The sequence below is a fragment of the Diplodia seriata genome, assembly GCF_021436955.1.
Source record: "Diplodia seriata strain FDS-637 chromosome Unknown scaffold_9, whole genome shotgun sequence".
NCBI lineage: Eukaryota > Fungi > Ascomycota > Dothideomycetes > Botryosphaeriales > Botryosphaeriaceae > Diplodia > Diplodia seriata.
Window position 1 is genome coordinate 107,562 of NW_027117316.1, and position 20,187 is coordinate 127,748.

General features: G+C 58.2%; 3 protein-coding genes across 3 annotated transcripts; all 3 read right to left on the reverse strand.

Moving 5' to 3' along the window:
* Window positions 1-1,595: 1,595 nt before the first annotated feature.
* SLS55_008468 (uncharacterized protein) lies at window positions 1,596-2,969 on the reverse strand (the record flags this gene model as incomplete). The annotated part of the gene is made up of 3 exons (XM_066779876.1): window positions 1,596-1,712; window positions 1,776-2,611; window positions 2,870-2,969. 3 exons carry the CDS (start codon window positions 2,967-2,969, stop codon window positions 1,596-1,598), a joined length of 1,053 nt encoding a protein of 350 aa, XP_066629105.1.
* Window positions 2,970-4,667: 1,698 nt separating this feature from the next.
* On the reverse strand, window positions 4,668-5,453 carry PDX3 (pyridoxamine-phosphate oxidase; the record flags this gene model as incomplete). The annotated part of the gene is made up of 1 exon (XM_066779877.1): window positions 4,668-5,453. One exon carries the CDS (start codon window positions 5,451-5,453, stop codon window positions 4,668-4,670), a length of 786 nt encoding a protein of 261 aa, XP_066629106.1.
* Window positions 5,454-16,737: 11,284 nt separating this feature from the next.
* CHO2 (phosphatidylethanolamine N-methyltransferase) lies at window positions 16,738-19,744 on the reverse strand (the record flags this gene model as incomplete). The annotated part of the gene is made up of 2 exons (XM_066779878.1): window positions 16,738-19,502; window positions 19,570-19,744. 2 exons carry the CDS (start codon window positions 19,742-19,744, stop codon window positions 16,738-16,740), a joined length of 2,940 nt encoding a protein of 979 aa, XP_066629107.1.
* Between the last annotated feature and the right edge of the window lie 443 nt (window positions 19,745-20,187).

Genomic DNA, 20,187 nt, shown 5'->3' on the forward strand with positions numbered 1-20,187 from the left:
ATGCGGTTCCTCTGTAGATGCGAAGAATCAGTTGTGCATACATAGTAGTGCCTTATTTATATAGAAGACGGTTGGGAACTGACGCCGTGTCGCGTTCGAATCGAGGTTGTTACAACGAAGCGAATTGCGAACGTTTTCTTGGTCGCGAACATAACCAAGCCGTAGAACCGTCCAAGAACAAGTAGTAGTTGCCAAAAGTGTCTGCATGAAGCGTGATAGGTGTGCTAACGTGTGCTGACTGCACTTCAAAGACCGGTGTCTACGTGACTTTTGGGATCGGTCTCTAAGAAGTATCGATACCAGTTGATTTCCCCTGTCTCGAACCAAGGCTGTGCAGGAACAGAGATGGGACGGAAGCAAGAAGTTGAGCATAAGTCATTGTATAAAGCGGGTTAGCGCCAATACAGCTTAAGTCTGCCCGGAATGATCCTCATGCAAATCAGCATGTCAGCTACTTTTTGGCGTTCAGTCCAGCGCAAAAGTACCGCTATCTTGGAAGTGTATAGTGCTGGACTACAGAAGTTGGTTCTGTTGGTAATGAGCGGTTACAAGAGTCCACATGTGGCGGCCATTGTTTTTCAGAAAGGTTCCGCTTTCGGGAGGAAGAGGGACCGCAACATGTGATCGTTATAAATGAAGCAGGCACAAGGACTCAAGGCCAAGACGATATGTCACTTCCCCAATATACCTCATCTCTCGCGTCCTCCACACCAAGTCCTGCCCAGCACATCGCTACCAACTGCAAAGGAGAGCAGTCGGTAAGGGACGAGGAAAAAGCAACGACCTCACAAAGCATACGTCAGTGTTTCTGGTTGAGAGGCCTTAATTTATCGCGTCTCTCCATCTATCCACAAAAATTCGCTACGCTAATCTCTACCACCCAATTTTCGTATTTTGGCAATCCCCGCATGTGATGAACGCCGCTACATACCTACGCACGAACGGGCGCCATGTAAAAAACCCGCAAAGGAAAAGTTTCCGCCGCATTAACCATTACACAAAAAGGGAAAGTGGCATAGCAGCAGCAGCAGCGCACAGAGAGCGGGAAAACGCAGGCGAAAGAAAAAGGACTCGTAAAATGTCGAAGGACGACAGCAACATGACAAGGAAAACGCAAAAGCAGGAGTGAGTGTGTGAGTGATGAGCATGTCCAGCCCTTGCTATATATTGGGAGGAGGATGATATGATGTGGTGATCGGTAAGGCCCTTGGTAATAAAGACAAGAGGCGCATGGACGTTTCAAGAATTGCGGGGCTGACCAGAGTTCCCCGAGAGATGCTTGTTGTCTCTATTTTTCCACAGGCTGCCCGGCTTACAAAGCTCCGGCGATGGTTTCCTGTTCTTCCCTCCTCGGGAGGTGTGTGCGTATGTGGTGCCTCTGTCTCAGACAAAAGAAAATCCAAAGCCGTCAGGATTTCCAGGGGGTTGGTAGAAGAGAAAAAGGGGAGAAGAAAAAAAGCAACGTGAAGAAAGGGAAGACCGTCGATGACGCGAGGTCGGTAGAAGCGAAGGAGATAAAGTATGTCCAAGAAGAAAAAGCGCGCAAGGTGGATGGAAAGCGACAGCAAGGGCCCGACATCGCAGCCAGACGCAGCCTACAGCTTCTCACTCAAAGCGCTGTCCTTTTTGGCATTGAGGGTCCTCATCGCGAAGCAACCGATCAACGCGAGTTCGAGGATCGCCGAAGCGATGGCCAGGGCGAATCCCACATTCTGTAACAAAGCAGTCAGTATCATCGCCACACCCGAGACACGACGCCTTGCGCATTGACTCACCTGCTCGGTGCAGACCCTTGCAATCTCGTACGCGCCGGTGATGTTGTCCGACTTGTGCTCGCACGCGTAGCCGCTCAGGCTCTGGCCGCCTTGGCCCGCCTCGAACAGCTTGTAGACGGCGAGGGCGGCGATCCAGGCGCCGACGAAGAAGATGCCCATGCCGACGCGGGTGCCTTGGAGGCGCTTGACCGGCTTCATGAAGCGCTCGCGCAGGCTGAGCCCCCACACGATGATGGAGCAGCAGAAGCTGGTGAAGCCGACGGCCAGCAGCAGCCACGACGGCAGCAGCCGCAGCTCCGACGGCCACACCGGGTGCGTGTCCACCGTGTTGTCGATGGTCCCGTCCACCTTCAGCCCGCCGTACAGGCTGAGGCTGTGGCCCATCAGGATCGCCACCGCCGCCGACATGACCAGGATCATCGGCAGCAGCGTCCACTGCGCCAGCCGCGGCCAGCTGTACTGGTCGGCCGACCGGAAGCGCGATGCCGCCGCCGCGTTGGCCGCCGATGCGTCCGAGAAGCGGGAGTGCGTCGTTGGAGCGGGGACGCCTGGCGGTGCCGGAGGGAGGGTCGGTGGTCGGTCCCGTTGTTTGCCGGCCTGCTCAGACTCGAGCGCTACGTCGTGGAGCTCGACCTGGGTGGTTGCTTGGGAGAGCGGGGACGGCGTTCCATCGTTGGCGAAGCCGGGGCTGAAAGGCTGCTGCGGGCTGAAGGGCTGCTGCGGGCCGAATGATGGGTGCGGGCTCCTCGAGGAAGAAGCGGTTCCCGGCCGGTTGTCGAGACGAGGTGATGTTGCTGCGCTCCGCTGGTAGTCGGGACGGTGGGGAGACGACGGGGCTGGGCTTCCGTAGGTTTGGGAGCGGTAAGAGGAAGCGGTGGGCGGGCGGTAGCTTTGTTGCGGTGACGCAGTGCCGGACCTTGATGGGTACTGGTAGGGACCGGGTCCGGGGCGAGGCTGTGGCCGGTGCGATCCAGAGGAACCTGGGCGAGACGATTCCGGGGTGAAGGGAAAGCGAGGCTGCTGTGAATATGTCGAGGGCGAGTAAGGCTGCGGCGAATACGGCTGTGATGAGTATGCTGAGGGCGAGTATGGACCAGCAGCGGGCGCGCCAGGCGGGAAGGGAATGACATTGTTGGTGCTGGGGGTCCTGTCGGGACGTTGAGGCCTGGGGCGGTATGGTTGCGAGTAAGACATGGCCACGGTGTGTCCTGGATGGGTTGCGAGGGGCCGGCGAGGATGGTTGGATGAAGTGTTCTGGAAGCGAGTGGTGTGATGGAGTAGTGCAAAGTCAAAGCGACATCAAGCAACAGGCACGGCCGGGGATCCGAGACCAGAATCGAACGGTAAGGACAGGCGTGATGCAGAGAGCGGCACTGGTCTTGCTCCAACTGTTTCACCACTCACAGCTTGAAGCGCGACAGAAGGATCAAGAGGCGGCGGGCGGCGCGGCGGGGACAGGCCTCGCCATATAGGCCCAGACAAAGCCCAGGGCCCCACCCGGCGCCGCAGCTTGACGAGGCCGGCAAACGGGCGGCATAGCCTCGTCGGCCACGCATTGGCTGGCTAGGCGGGTGTTGGCATCATTTCAGGCAAGACAGGCGAGGGCAAGTGGGCCGATTGCGACCTTTGGCGCGCGCGGGCAAGGAACATCTCCCGTAGGGCTGGGGGTGCCTGATCAGGCGCTTGGGCCCGGCGTCACTAATTTAGATTAACTTTGATGAGCCAGTGATGGGAGTCGTTCCCGCGGCTGGGGGCCACACGCGCAGCGCGGGGGCCGGAGTCGAATTGGCCTGCCATTGACGCAGCTCTTGCGCGGGCGAGTGCTGCGCTGCGACGGGCGTGAGACTGGTGTTGTAGGCAGAGGCGGGAGCAGGACGGGGCGAGAGGCGGTGCCTGGCGTCTGAAACGCCGCGCGATTCGCTTTCTGCTGGCGAGAGTGCGCGGGTGCGACACGTCAACACCAGTGCTGTCTCCGTGCGCCAACGGCCGTGCAACTGTGATGCGGTGGCTTGGGCAGGCCTATCACAGCCCGTGAGACGACGCCCAAGGTCGCGGCATCCCGACTGCAGCCCGCCTTTGCTGCATTGCCGAAGCGCTCTCATCGGCCGCTCGCACGCCATCGACGCCGCGCATGCCATCGACGCCGCGCATGCCCTGCATATTTCTCCAGGCCCCTGAGCCCGACTCCCGCGCGCTTCCTTCCCTCGCTCCCACAGCCGCGCTTCCAGAAGCACTCTGTCGAACGGGGGCGGTGAGTTTGAGCCTCACTCTCCAGGCTCTGGGCCGCAGAGGTTGAGCAGCGCTCAGAGCGCGGCGGGCGCACGCCTGTCTCGGCGCGGACCTCGGCGCTGGACTGAGACCTGCTGACTTCTCCTGACTTGGGCTCATGCGTGTCGACGCGGCCTGTAAGCTGCTGACGAGGCTGTCGTGACCGGTGCTGGGTTGGCCGCGCAGGCTAGTACGTCGGACGCAGGTACAGCCGCGTTCCTGGTGCCTGGCGATCGGGCTGTCCCGGATTTTCGAGATCAACACCCTCCAGTTGGCCAGTACCTCCGACCCGCCAGATCGCTATATCCGACCCTGCTATACACGACCCTATCCGCGTCCACATCACTCGGGGCTCGCATTCACCTTGGCAGCTACACGCTGCGGACGTCGACTTTTCGTTTTCGTGTTGTTTCCGAGTCCAGGGCCGGCCAAGCGAAAAACGCCTTGTGCTAATTATAGGAACATATCTACTTAGTCTGCGGACCGAAGGAACAACAACGACACCCGTCTCGATCATCGGTCGCTAGCTCCCCCATAGTCCCGTCCCTGACGATCTTGGCTGAGCAGAGAAGAAGATGCCAACAACCAACAACCCAAATCCCACGAGCCGTACCAACCCGCCGGTTACGGGCTCAGCCGCTCCACCTTCCAGCCGCCCTCAACACTCTCATCCCTCGTGTACCTGAACCGATCATGCAGCCTGCTCTCCCTCCCCTGCCAAAACTCGACCTCACTCGGCACAATCCTTGCGCCGCCCCAAAACGGCGGCACGGGGATCTTCTCCTGGCCCTCAAACCTCCTCTCCACCTCCCTCACCCGCTCCTCCAACTGCTCCCTCCCCGCCAACGCCTCGCTCTGCCGGCTCGCCCACGCCCCCACCCTGCTCCCCCTGATGCGCGTATCGTAGTAGACCTGGCTCTCCTCGGCGGGCAGCCTTTCCACCGTCCCCTCGACGCGGACCTGGCGCTCCAGCCCCTGCCACCAGAACGTCAGCGCGGCGTGCGGGTTGCTCGCCACGTCCGCGGCCTTGCGCGAGGTCCCCCAGTTGCTGTAGACGACGAAGCCGCGCGCGTCCAGCTCCTTCATGTAGACGACGCGCGCCGACACGCGCCCCGACGGCAGCTGCGCCGTCGCCAGCGTCGCCGTCTCCGCGTGCGCGACCGCCGCCGAGGCGTCGCCGAACCACTGGTGGAACTGCGTCAATGGTGACGGGGACAGGTCGGAAGCGTCCAGTGCGCCCTTGTGGAATTGCGCGGCTTGAGAGGCGAGGGCGCCGCTTTCGCCCGGCGCGAAGATGAGCTTTTGTTTGTTGTTGGCGGCGGTGGTGGTGGTGTTGTCGACGACGCCGCCTGGCGTAGAGGCGGCGGCCGTGGGGTCGGGTTGCGACTGCTGGTTGGCGCTGTGGAGCATCGTCGCGGCGGTGGAGAATTGGGTTCGGTGGTGGTGTTGTGCGAGTGAGTGACGGTGAGCGATGGGTCGTTGCGCTGCTGGGTGGGAGTACAGGCGGGGCAGGATCGAAGCGGGGCGGACAAGCGCGTGTCTGGCCGAAGAGCTCATGCGGATCGGACAGCTCGGAGGTCGCGGTGAGTTATATATGCGCGCGCGCAGAGGTGGTGGGACGTGGAGTGAGGTGGAAGGAGTTTGTATACGACTCATTGGCGCCGCGGCGGGGGTGCACGACGTCGGATGACTTGCATGACTCTTCCCGTATGTCTCTGAAGATCGCCGGACTGCATCGTCATCGTCATCGTCGGTGCGTTTTTCGCGCCAATCGCCGGGCCCTATCTATCTACTATGCGGGGTCCAGCTGCAGCGACCCAAGAAAAAACAAGTCCTCCAAAACGTCCACACACCTTCCACCCCAACGTCTTCGCACTACTGTCACCGTCGCGCGCCCGCCTTATAACGTATTCCTGTCGCTCTAGCTGACTTCACCTCCTCACCATGAGCACGCCCGCCGCGCCCGACGCCGCGACCGCAGCCCATGGTCTTCGACACCTTCCTGGATGAAGGCTTTGAGCTCAATTGCGTCGCTGCTATGGATTACTCTGACCCCTTCAATGTTGCTGCCCCACTCAACTTCTGAGCGTAGCAATGCCCAACATCACCACTTTCCCGGCCTCTCGTCGCTGCGCCGATGACACGGCTATCACCGTCTTTGAGCCTTTGCTCTTCGCCAGCGCAATACCCGCTCCTCTCTCGTCTCCCTTCAGAGTCTCAATTTGGCTCTGACAACTTGCGCCAGCACATGGCAGCGTTTCAGACATGCTTCGATGAGTACATTGCACAGGGCAGAAAGCGGATGAGGGAGGACTTTGACCCCTTCAACGCTTTGCCCAGCGCAACATCCACCTCTCCGCCCAAGGCATACTGGAGCCCTTCGGCCATTTCACTTTCCCCGATCGTGAGGCCAACTTCGACTCGTCCCTGCTAGAGACGATGCATAGCTCCTCACTTGTGGAATACTGTCGTGGCCCATGGAGATTTTTACAGCCACTACGCCAATATCGCGGGGAATGGACTTGGCAACCCACCTGAGCCGGCAAGTTTGTCAAGATTTGCCATAGAGGGAGTAATGGAAGTTGTAGAAGGCTCTCCGTAGGTGAATCTGCGCATGGATCATTACCGAGTTCTCGGGACTCTCCCACCATTTGTGAGCACATCTCTATTGCCTTGGCGGTCCTATGGCTTGCACCAAAGGCTCGAATCAAATTCATTCAATCATGCATAGTATGTTCTACCTTATTCCCGCTGATCGCGAGGACTGCTTTATTGCGTTCCTCCCCACCTCGCCGGCGCACGCATACACGCTTCAGGGAATCATCCGCTCCCTTTCCAACCTCCCAACCGCATCGTCCCCCGGCAGCTCCGCCAACCCCATCAGCAAACCATGACTACTCATCGGGCTCACCGACGACAGCGGCTCCTCCTCCGCCCGGCTCCGCGCAACCGTCCCAGCCGGACTAACCGGCGAACCCTCGCACCCCCCACCGTCACCACCACCACCACCCCCCGACGCCCTCCTCGCCGGCACCATCGTCGCAACCGGCTTCCGATTCGCACTCACATAATTGATCCGCCGCCCATCCCGCGGGCCTCCGGCTCCCGTCCCCGTCCCCGTCCCCGCCGCCACGCCCGCCCCGTTCAACTCCTTGCCCAAACGCTCCTGCGACAGTACCGCTTCTTCTGCTTCTTCTCCTCCTCCTCCTCCTCTCCCCTGTCGTCGTCGTCGTCGTCCCTCCTGTCGTCGTCGCCGTTGCTGTGCCGTCGTCTCCTCCCCTCCCTCGCAAACGCGCCGTGCCGCGTCATCATCGCCCACCCCCGCCACCCCCATCCCCGCCGCTGTTGCCGGCAGCTCCTGGCAGTTCGCCGCCGTCGGCAACTCGGGCACGTCGGGCCCCGTCGGCAGCTCGACCGGTCCCGCCGCGGCTGCGTGCAGCATGAGCGTTTTCTCGATGTCGACCTCGTTGTTGTTGTCGTGCTGGTGAGAGGAGGTGTGGCGCGGGGAGTCTGTACCGGCGGATCGCCGCCGGCGGTGGTTGAAGGGGGTGATGAAGAAGGAGAAGAGGAGGAGGAGGAGGGAGGATAGTAGGCCGCCACCACCGCCACCACCACTGCCGCTGCCGCCGCCGCCGCTACCGCCTTCTGACGGCGATGGCGATGGGGCCGAGGACGACGGCGACAGCAACCCTTTTTGCGGGTCGTGCTGCTGCTTCTGCCGTCGCGACCGCCCCAGCATGTACGCCCCGCCCGCGACGGCCAGCAGCCCGAGCAGCCCGAGCGGCACGGCGACGCCGATGGCGGTTTTGGCGGGGGGAGAGAGGCCGGTGCCGCCGCCTCCTCCTTCTGCTCTGTCGGTACTCGTCCCTGTCGCAGCAGCACCACCACCACCCATGTCCGTCGTCGTCACGGTGCCGCCGGAGATTGTCGGCGCTGTTGCGGTGGCGGTGGCGAGCGTCACGGTTATGGTTGAGCTGCCGCCCGGTAGGATGGAGATGGCGACGGTGCCGATGGAGGCGCCGGGGATGGTGGTGGTGGTGGTGGAGGGGGAGGATGTTGCGGAAGCGGAAGTGAGGCTGGTGGTGATGGTCGTGGCGCGGGTGCTGCCGTCGTTGTCGTCGTCATCGTCGTCGTCTTTGTCGTCGGTGGGGAGGGCGGCGGTTTGGGTTGGGATGGAGGTGGTGGAGGTGGAGGTGGGGTATGTGGTGGTGGTCGACATCGTGGGGGCGGGGCTGGGGCTGGGCGAGGTGTTTGGTGGTGGAACGATTGGAGATCCAGTGTGGGTGGGGATGCTGCGCCGGGCAGGGTGGTGGCGATGGTGCCTTGTTGTGGTTTCCTTTGGCTTAGGGTTGGTGTTGAGCGAATGGATGGGCCTTCCCCACGTAAGGCCTCAGAGGATATCGGAAGCAGGTGAAGGAATTGTGGAAACACTGGCGGGAACTACGTGTTAATAAGGCACTGCTGCGTTGAAGTCGGGAATAAGCTCTCGGGACATGGGAAATGGTCGCCTCGGCGGACAGAGATAGCTCACAGCCTCAGTTAGGTGACACCGCTGCCCACTTGCCCACACATCTTTCTTGTTTCGTCTCGCTTCACACAATCATGTCCTTCCCGTCGCCGTCATTGCCGACGAACCCCGCATATCCAGAATGCTTGCGTGAGGCTGTGCAGCACCGTTTCGGGGTTTTTGTGGGTACCAAGGCACGCGACGCGCGACTGCGACGGGGAAGCAAGAGGGTGGCACAAGGGTACGAGCTGCTGGTGAAACTCTGCCAAGAGAGATAGCTATCAGGTTGTGCCAGGCCTTTGTTGTTCCTCATTCGCTCGCCGATCGTGCGTCGACTCGGCAACCCCGCAATGGACGAATCGCAACTCCAGCGGGCCTGGCCTGGCTTACGTCAATTGCTAAGCCCCCTCCACACGAACGTGCATGTTGCATTAGAGTTGTCTGCCAAGCAAGACCGGTTAAAACGTGGTGGGGTAGCTCTGGATATGACATTGGAATTGAGCATTGGGTGGTTGCGCGTCCTGAGTCTTCGTCCGTTAACAGAGTCGCATGCTCTTGTTCTGTCTGGTCGCATCTACCTTTTCTTTCTTTCTCTTCTGCCAAGGGGCCCAGGCGATAAGGCTCGCAACTACATGGGGAGACTGAGGCTTAGCTCCCTGTCGCCGAACGTCATTGGCTCCTCGGCCACGAGTTCAAGGGCCCGTCGCAGCACGACAGCTCGAACCCGTGCCGGCTTGCCGTTTTCTTGCCGTGCATCGATGTCATGTGTATGCCGATCGCGATCTTTTCTCAAGCGAGGCTGTTCCTTCAGCCGGATTCGGCCGTGCTTGCGCGTTCATTCTGCATGCTTTCGCGGCATGCTGCAGGGTCATGAAAACGAATGTTCATCCCTCTTGCTATCCAACTTCCAAGAATCAGGCTGGATAGTGCGTTCTGCGCGCCATTGTTAGTAACGTCAGGCATTGACGACGTTCACCGAGCCACCAAGAACCGAGCGCGTCAGAGTATAAAATCTTGAAGCGAGGATTATGGAAGGTACCAAAGAAATGATCTCGCGCGGTCAAAAAGACGTGAATGGCTGCTCAACTTAGGCGAGTCCAACAGAAATCATCCGCCCGTAACAGTAACTTCCTAGAAGCTCTGTACGTTATCCTTGACTCAAGTCCAAGTATCGTGTTCCCCAGACTCAATCAAACGACTGATTGATCCACGCCGCAGAATCGCACGTCCAATCATTGGTGCTCAGCACTAGACCCTCGTCAGTCGAATTCAGCGTCGCATACCCAAAACACTGCCCCGGCCAATCCGTGTCAAACGTGTTCTGCCAGCATACAGCATTGCAAACGATACTGTCGCCCGTCTTGATTGCGTCTTTTTCCTGTGCATTATACGCCGCGCACTGGTCAATACAGTCATCCAACGTGGTCGTGCGTACATTGACTATCCATTCGTCGCGGGCTGAGTTCATGATAGCCACGTTACAGATTTTGCGGAAGAGGCGCGGCTTTCCTCCGAAAGCTGCGGTGTAGATGGTGTAGTTGGATGAAGGGCAGTCGCGGAGGAGCGTGGTCGTGGGGCCGACAACTTCGGTGGTGGTCGGTGATGGAAGAGTTTTGGTTGGCGGCGAGCTGATTGGACCTGAGGGTCGGTTTGAAGCTGTGGATGAACGGGTCGCAGCGCTAGCCTGACTGGCAGTGTCGTTGCTGTCCTTCTGCGACAGGGTTCCTCCCACCCCTCCACCAATGGCTACTGTGATTATTACCAAGATGGTGATGGCGACTATCCGAAATGTTTTTGATTTGAGGCTTAGAATGCGCCCTTTCGGAGCTGCTTGTACTTCTGCGGCGGGGAACTCCGGAGCACCTTCTTCATCATGGGTTCGCTGTGAGCTTGCAGCTCCTTCGTTGTCGACTTGCTGCTCTTCGTGGTGATGTTTTTCGACTGCTATGAGATCGGAGAATTCAGACGGCATCTTGTAGGGACCAATACCACGTCACAATCAAGCGGCTCGCATGAAGACCCCGCGCTTTTATCTTGGAAAAAGGACCACCGACCGTAGCTATGCCTAGCGCCTATTGCATTGGGTTCTCATAGAAATCTTAGACCGTCATTGGTTGCATTTCACACGGGAATGCACTTCTGCAGTTTCACGGGCGGTCCAGGCGGCCGTTTAAAGCCTTCCAAGATCACCACTTGTCATTACTTTCGGCTCCCACATAGCACGCCAAGCAGTAGTGTGACATCCTAGTTTCGTTCCACAAGTTTGCTCTATTCGTACTCTGTCCGTCTTCTTCTTCCACGGGAAATCCCAGCTCAGTCGTCTCTGTCCTGGAAATAATCCCAGACGGAGAAATTGATCGGCACCTGCAGCATCCCTCTGCAATGCCAGGAAATAAATCACAATCCATCGTGGAGCGGAGAGAGCATTGCACCGGGAAATGTGCGACCGCCAACGCCTTTGTGTAACTGATTGCGGAGCGTCTATCCATTACGACAAAAGTGGGTTGTTTGCTTTTAGCACAACACCCGTCTACGGAAATTACACAGGCGCTTGAGCAGCGAACCATGAGTCCGGCATTACCCACTTGCGACCCAGAGAGTTGAACTCAGTGGTGATCATGTGCCGGTTGTTTTCGACACGTACTGTTTAGTACTCGGTTTCGCTAGCTTCAACTACCAAAGGAAGGTTTCTTCAGTGGAGCACACGTTCATGGCCGATTGTTCCAGGATCCGCTCCAGATGAGAAGAAGACTCACCATGGCCGCTGGAAGAGAAACGTCTATCGAAAGCATCTGGGGTCAAGCGTCGGCCTCGGGTGAAATCAGCTGGCACGAAGCACCTATCACGAGTACAACAACACTCAAAGTCGAAGAAATGAAACTTTCCTCGACGACCATACCGGATGCATCGACCATTGTCTACACCATCACCACGCACGGCTACACAATAGTAGAGTCAAAGGTATACTATATACTAAATGCCACCACCACCGCCGCCGCAGCAGCGTCCGGGTACGCAACGAACGAGGACAGCAACACTACCAAAATCGCCGTCGGCCTGAGCATCCCTCTCGGCATCATCCTGATAGCTCTGCTCCTCGCCGGCGCATATCTGTGGGGCAAGCGAGCCGGCCGACCCTTCAGGATGGCAATACGACAAGGAAAACAGACGCCACGACAAGAGCTACCCACCAGCTTCAATATTGCGGAAATGCCCGCGACAGAGGGTATCCAAGAGATGGAGCACCAGGCTACGGCTGCTAGGCCATTGGGCGAACACGTCGCCGTCGACACTGCCCAGAGAAAGGTTGGTTAATCGGCGCGATGTTGCATCGCAGAGGTAAGCTTCGAAGTCGCAGATGCGTTTCGTCCTTTTGCTAATCGGACGCGAAAGGGTGTTGGAGTGGTAAGAGTACCATCAAGAGCCGCACCGACGTCTCTCGTGCGCAGAGCAGACGAACTACTGCCTCCCATTGCGTCGCTGAGATTTCCATGGTGTTGCGGATCAGGCGGTGGCGGGGCATGTTGGCGACTCGGTGGTGTTGATGCCGGATTGGACACCAGGAGGGGGGCTATGTACCTACGAATCCGATGATCCCTGTCAGCACTGCACTGCCACCGCATCCTTCAACACCTCGTCCTCGTGCCCACCAATGCCACAGCCAGAAAACAATCGAATACAACACACTGCAAAACTAGCTCGCGCTTCCCTCGCAGCCAACGCTACGCCGCCAAGAAGCGAGCCTCGACACATAAAGACGCGAAGCCACCGCTCGGCATGCGCATCCCATACGCACATCAAAACCTCAGCCCTACGCCCTCAAAACCTTCCAGCTCCACAGCCGCGCGACAGCCACCACCATAACATACCACACCACAAGCCGCGCGCTCGCTCCCCTCCACAATGTCCACCAGCACCAGCACCAGCACCAGCACCACCACCGCCCCCACCCCCACCGTCGACAAAGCCTCAATAATCGCCTCCATCTACTCCGCCCTCTCCGCCGACCTCTCCGCGGGATCCTCCTCCCCCGCCACCACCTCCACCACCACCCACTTCACCGACGCCGACGGCTCAGCCTGGGCCCTCACCGCCGCCGTCAAGCAAAACCCCGAAACCGACCGCTCCCCCTCCACCGGCCCCACCGTCATGACCATCACCGCGTACTACGGTCCAGACGGCGCGGCGTCGACGTATACGACGACCGTGCTGCCGCGGTGCACTGGCGGGTCGACGGCGGGGGTTATGGGGTCGATGGGTAAGTGGTGGAATGCGGGCATGGGGGATGGAGCGGCGGCGAAGGATCCGGTCGCGTTTGTTGCCGGGACGGTTTTTCGCGGCGTCGTGGTTTGGGTTGCGCTGAGGGCGGTTTGGAAGGGGGTGGTGGGGTTGCGGAGGGTGGTTTGGCCGCCGGCGGCGGCGGCGGCGGCGGCACCGACGACGAGGGAGGGAAACGGTGCGGGGGATGGAGATGATGAGTTGGCTGGTAGCGGCGCTGGTGGCGGCGGCGGCGAGAAGGAGAAGGAGAAGGAGAAGGAGAAGGAGAAGGAGAAGGAGAAGGTTGAGGGCGTGCGGGACTGAGGGGGAGGTGGAGGTGGAGGATTGTAATGGCACACGGAGCGGGGACATTTTTACTCGATATCCTGTCTTGTTTGTCGGCTTTGTTCGTTGCTGTGGGCGCGCAGCGATTATCCTGTAGGACTTGGTCTGTCTGGCAATGCCGTCTATGTTTGTCTAGATGGCGTTCTTCAATTTCTTTCGACAATTAATTGGCGGCGAGCGATTAGGGTTGAATGTTGGTCGATTCGGCAAGAAGTGGAGTATGTTTCAGGGCCTCTTGGGAGGAGTGAGGTTGTATATGCTGAGGAGGCATAAGCCTACCGTTGAATATAGGTCACCCGTGGCATAGCAACTAGGGTTTGAATGACCGCTTCCAATCCTTTAGAACATGGAGCTATGCATGCGATATCAAGATGCTCACAGATTTTTATAGTTTCGCGACACCCCGATACAAGCGCGGTAGTTTTGTTGTTGGGAGGGGGGTCCTGCGTTTTCAGTATTCTTGGTCGGCTTCATGGGGGGCTCGCGATAACAAAGATCATGCGCAAACGGTCGGATGATGTGAGCTGTGGTTCTTCTGTAATTGTTGTAAAATCATTAACCCTTATTTCATGTCTGTACCTCAGGATGAGATGAAAGGCTTATAGTGAGTTTACACTAAGGGAGTGCGATGATGTTTGAAGAGGCATATAATGAAGGATAAATTGCGACAGGTGAAACGGTATGATGCGATGATAGAAGAGCTAACAGGAGTGCAAGAAATGCTTGTAAAGCAGAGAAAGTATGTCGGACGAGCTGATCCTATCATTTTCGCGTCTGGAGAAACACGCCTTAGTCCGAAGACGCGTGCCTCTCCACAAGATGAACGCTGCACTAGACATGCCATGCATACGACGAAAAGAGCTCGATTATCCTCTTCATCATCTCTGGCGCCCATGAATTTCGTGTTCCTGTGGCGGCCAAAAGTCTGGTGCGCTAAAAGGTAGCCTCTGCGCCACCGTTCACAGCCCCGCATTCGAGCCACCTAAGTGGATGCTTGACACTCGACGCCACACGACCCCTAGCCGAGGGGAAATGCAGAATCCAGTTTTTTGAAAACCGCCAATAATCCTGACGTAATCCCAAAAGCCGGGCGGGCATCGTCAGGAGACTTCTCCGACAGTAAGACAAAAAGACAACCTGCCTTGACCGACCAGACGGGGAAAAAAAAAACATCACGTCAACAATAATGACCCTACTCGAAGCTAGAATAGATATACCAAGCATACTGTCCAGCGTAACCGAAGCAATCGCATCAGACAGCACAAACCTGCCGGGCCTACTATCCAGCGTCACCGAAGCACTCGCCTCGGACGCGGGCCCCAGCACGGATCTGTCGAGCATACTATCTGGCGTCACCGAGGCAATCGCATCCGTCGCGGGCGGCACAATCACCCGCACCTTCGTCGTCGTCTCGACGACCGACGCCGCCGGCAGCACCGTCACCACAACGTCAGCCGTCGACATCAGCTCGCTCGCCCTATCCACCACCACGCTGCCCGATGGCGACCGCAAGACGCTCACCATCAATTCCGCGGCTACTACGATATCCTCCATCATAACGCCAGCGGCAGCAAGGACCGACGCCGGCCCATCCACAGCAAGCCCCAGCAATAGTAGTGCCAGCACCCACAGCACCAACAGCAGCAGCGGCGGCGGCGGCAGCAAACACCCCACCACGACGACCAAAATCGCGCTCGGCGTCGGCATTCCCGTCGGCGTCGTCCTGATTGCGTTACTAGTCGCCGGCGCGTATCTGTGGGGCAGGCGAGGAGCCCGGGGGAGCCGCGCGTCTAAGAAGGGATTGGAGAGTTCCTCTCCGGACGGCGGAGGTGGGGAGGGCGGTGGCGGTGGCGGTGGTGGAGAAGTAGAAGGAGAAGGAGGTGGCGGAGGGAGAGGAGGAGGAGGAGGCGAAGGAGGAGAAGGAGGACTGGAACAACGACTATCAAGAGAAGCGAACGAACGGCACGAGCTGCCGGCGGAAGAAAACGCGGTGGTGGTGGATAAGATCGTGGCGGAGATGCCGACCAAGTATAATGAAGTGGAGCTGCCGTCGGAGAAGGAGAAGCCGCGTCTGCATGAGTTGGCGGGGGAGGAGGGGAAAGAGGTGAAGTGCTGATGACTTGGTCGGGGGGTGGGATGGGGAGATGATCATAGGGCAATGCCGTGTGGGCCGTCTCTTAGCTTGTGGATGTTTTATTGCTTTGGCCTGTTTTGGATTCTTGTTCCTTGGTTACATAATACCACTGCGTATTTTGCGGTCGGCACGTGGTGTGCTGCGAACATACTCTGTCGATAGGAGCAGCAGGGACTGAAGGAGAGAGGCACAACGGACGTTGATGTGGAAATACGATCGAGTTCGGTGTCACCGTCGGAATTCCTGTCGGTGTCGTCCTGATCGTGATGCCCACTCGTTTGACGTAACAGGTCAGCGGCACTAAATGGCAGAAGGTCAACGGCACTAAAAGGGTCGAGGTCGACCTTCTAGAGGAGAGACGGGAACATTCGGTTAGATTCGCATAAAGAGGCAGACGAACGCCGGGAACACCGTAAGCTTCTAGGAGAAGACATCATGCGGGAGCTACACACAAGCGGGAACAGGATGGTGCCGTTGTGCACCAATATATTCCCTGGTTTGATGTCCTTGTGCTTGATCCTCTGGCAAACTGTCGGAAAGTACCGCCGTAGGGGGAAATTGTTGCCGCGGCACTCATGCCCCAAACGGGAAGTGTAAGGCTTCTGCGATAACCAGAGGAAGAGTGACCAAAAACCCGAGTCCTACGTCAATTGCCGATCTGTAAAGGGATGGAATTGATTATCGCTTTTGCCTTCCGTCTCGCAATCGCTTTCCAATTGTTGGACCAACCCGACAAAGAACAAAACATCTCGAACCAGCTTCACTTTCAGATCGCCTCAGCTCCGCGCTATTACTTTATTGATTTCGCTTTTGAAGTCCGAGACCCTCTCATACAGCAAATACGATGCTTGCCCCTTTTCATTGCCTTTTCTTTTTACCATCTCCATCCGGTAGACACCCACTGACTACATCGCCGAATCCCCAACACACCTCCTCGGCGTAACAAAACAGTCGGTTCCGCCCAGTAATCTCAATCTTTCTTTTTGCTCCGGGAGTATCATTGACATCTTTTTAGCGACAAGAAAAAAAGAAAAATTAAAAACCAAACGCTCGCAAGCACTGGTATAACTCAACGTAAGCATGAACCTTCGTCTCTCATCATCACCCTGTGGGCGAAGGTCGCCATGTGACCGGGAACTTTCCCAGTTCCGTCCCTTGCCGTCCTCTCTTCACAAAAGCCCGATGGCTTTTTTGTTCAATACTTTGCCCCGCTGGGCGTAGTATTGCCGCCGGAGCTCGACATGCTGTAAGGGGCCTGTGTGGAGGAGAAAGCGCAGAAAAGCATTAGCAAACAGACAACTGGGGCATTCGCGGAAGAGTATCAAAACGGGAAGGGACGACGAAGACACCCTCTAAGAGAGGATATATGGAATGCTGGAAGGCAAACCGCGTCCAGACAAACGCCAGTTGTCTCGCTCTCTTACTCTGCCTGAGAAGTAGTAAGACGGTTCTCAAGAAACACCAGAAGAAGAAGGAAAAGAGATTCCACCACTCACCAAAACCTTCTTGGCGTTGACAATCCGCCACGCCAAGTTCCTCACACATCCATCCGCTTGCACGACCTCGGGCGCAAACTCGACACCAAACATCTGATGCACCGCAAACACGACTCTCTTTGCGAACTTTCCATCCCTCTCGACCAGGCCGCCGAAGCTCTCGTCCACCGTCTCCGGCGCGATCTCCGGGTCGCGGTCGAACGAGTTGCGGACGACGGGCAAGAGGGCCTGCTCGACGGCGAGGCGGAGCGAGCTTTCGACGATGTTGCCGTTCGGGCCGTCTGCCAGGCTGGTGGCTGTGGGGTTGGGGACCGACGGGCGCAGCTCGACGTCATCCTCGTCGAAGCGGCCGATGCGCAGCTCGAAAGGCGGGGAGATGGCCATGACGTTGTGCTTGCCGTTGTGGTGGTAGCGAAACTCGAACACGCCCGTGGTCCACCAGAGCTTGTCACCTGAGAACTCCATCTCACCCGAGTAAAAGTCCTTCGTCTCGCCGTCTTTGCGTTCGGCGCCGGAGACCAGCTTGTCTGAGACTAGTATACCTGCGTCGGCACGGACGCTGTCGTAAGAGCCTGGGTTGGTGGCGACCCAGCGGCCTTGGGAGGCGATGCGCGTGACTTCGCGAGAGAGGTTGTCCGAGACCATGTACAACCCAACCCAATCCTTCTTTGAATGGTTGATGGGTGCAGTCCAGTGCACCTTGATGGGCGCACCGTACTCAAAGGACAGAGTCTTGAACTCACTGTACTTGCGTGCTGGACCACGGGCGTCCTCACCTTCACGACCAGTGCGGCGCTCACGATCTGCCAGTGCAGAAGCTGACTCACCGGAGACTTCTAAGCTGTAGTCCTTCGGGTCGAGGCCGGCGAGATCCGGGGTCACCCGGGTAATACTAATGCGTGCTGGGTAGTTCTTGAACAGGTTGGTGGCGTCCTTGACAATGGTTTCAACGCCGGCGGCAAGCTTGGGACGAGCGGCATCAATAAAGTCTTCAACGAACTCGACCGTGTCTCCGAGAACGCGGTCCATGTTACCATGCCATTGCTGGAATGGGGCAGGAAGGGAACGCTTCAGTGTCTTGGAGATACCAGAGTCTTGGCGAATGCTCTGGCCGTACAACTTCTGCATGTGAGGGCGCTCGACAAGCTGAATGTGCATGAGCGTGAGGATGTGGCTGAGGAGAGCGACGAAGAAGATTGCTTTGCTCCAGGTGATGACAACGGCACCCCAAATGCCAGCGAGACCAAGGAAACGTTCTGGCTGGTTAAGGAAACGATAGATGCCGCTGTAGTTTAGCTTGGGCGCGTGGTCGAAGAAGAAGTCACCAAAGAACCATCCGAACTCTCCCAGGCTGTCGTAGATGCTGACGGCGGTCCAGATTTGTAGCCCGACAAGCGCAACGCCCACGACATGCCTTAGCAGAGCCAAGCCATACTCCCAGTCCGGAGGCAGGGCATACATCTTCCAAGCCGCAGCAATGAAGCTGGCGTAGCACATGGTGCAGCTGATGTGGTACAGTCCCTTCCATTGGCGCCAAGCCTCCTCGGTGCTCTCTCCGTACTTGATGAAGTGGCGCGTCCACCTTTTCTTGTTGGACTGCTCGCTCAGGATAATACCGATACCGGCCGAGAACCACAGCCTCCATGCCACAGCGTGAGCGACAAACAATGCCTGGTAGAAGCGAGTTTGCGGCGAGAGCAACGTGACGCTGAAGATGTAAAGCTGGAACAGGATAACTGAGACATCAGTGACACGGTGGAAATCGTGGGATTGCCAACCCATGAGGTTGTGTACGGGCGACGGTTGGGCAGATGAAGCCAACGGCGGAGCACCATTCACATGACCAGCATCGACGTTGGGGCGAGCATCACTTTCGCCAGTGAGAGTACGCTTTTTCGGGGGAGGCGGGTTGTACGTCTTTTCGATGTGGGGGTTTTCGACAAGCGTGAGGAAGGCAAATTGAAGCGCGTGGGCGATGATGGAGATGAACAGGACCTTGTAGCTGGCAGCCATGAGCGAGATTCCATAGAAACCTGCGTAACCGACCGAATACATGGGGTGGGGGGCCATCTCGAAGACGCCGTCGAAAGTAAGCTCCTGGTCGATGAGGTAGAAGAAGTCACCCCAGTACCAGGCATAGTCCTTGACGACGCGATGGGCATCGAGCTTGACCCAGAGGTTGAAGAGAACGAGGGCCCAGCCGGCCACCCAGCGGCCGACAGTCATGGCGAGGCCCTCGCCTTCCGGACGGCCGCCGCATGCAACAGCAAAACAGCAGTATGAAACAAAGTCGCACATCAAGATCAAGTCAACGACGCGGCGGAACACCAGCCAGGTATTGTACTCAATTGGAGCGGTCTCAAACTTGTAGTCCTCGGGAATCTTGGTCTCCATCTCACGCTTGAGCAGCGCATACAGCTGAGGATGGCGGTTCTTGCCCGCCGCCGGGTCTTCGAAGATGTGCGTCTTCCGAGCCCAGCTGACAAGTCTGAGATGGCCCGACTGCTCGGCCAAGAGCCAGCCTATACCGACGTTGTAGCCTGCGCGCCAGAGCAAGAAGACGACGGCAAAGAAGGGAATGCGCACGGTGGACGGGAGGAGCCAGAGGGCAAGGAGATGGACGGCCAGAACGCCGAGGATGATCAGGTCGGAGAGGTTCTTTGGCTGCGATGGGCTAAGGAGCTGCGAGACCATGTCCTCGGTGTGCGGCACAGTGAAAACTGAGGAGCGTTAGTGTCCAAGGCTGACATGGGCCGGAGATGACGGTTCGCCATGGGCTTCACTGACTGGTTCCATCGGGCGTCCTGCCGAATGTCTTCTTCTCTTTGGATTGCTCATTGAGGTCCCTGACCCTTGCGGCGGCGTCGTTGTCGCAGTTGGCTTGGGCGGCGTCGGAGTCCGGCTGCGGGCGACGTTCGCGCAAGGTGGACGACTCGGTCCCTGGTGTCTCGGAGCCTGGCATCGTGGTTACCGGTCGGGATCCAGATTGAGGGTTGCGGCGCGGAGAAGCGAGGGGTCGGCGGGTGATTTGAGCTTGGTCGCGGTCGTGACGTCAATTGACTGCGGTGGACGCGGTTGCGGGCTCGAGGAAGAGGACAGCTTTTTGCTGGCGGGAGAAGGCAGTGGAAGGGCGTGGAGGGGCCGTGGAGACTTTGTTGGAAGTGGAGCAGCTCCTCTGTTGAGAGGATGCAGGCGCGTGGGGTGCGGCAGTCGCGCTGGGCGAACCCATGGCTGGTGGCGCCCCCAAGCTGCATGTGACAACGCTCGGACGCTCCCCCATCCCGCTGACGTCGCGGCGGCAGGCACGACGCCCACGCCCATTGCCGCAACCCGCCTGCGACGCCCTAAGCGCCTTCATTCGCCGTGCAGAGCTTCGTCAGGATGCGGGGAGTCAGATAGAGTTAG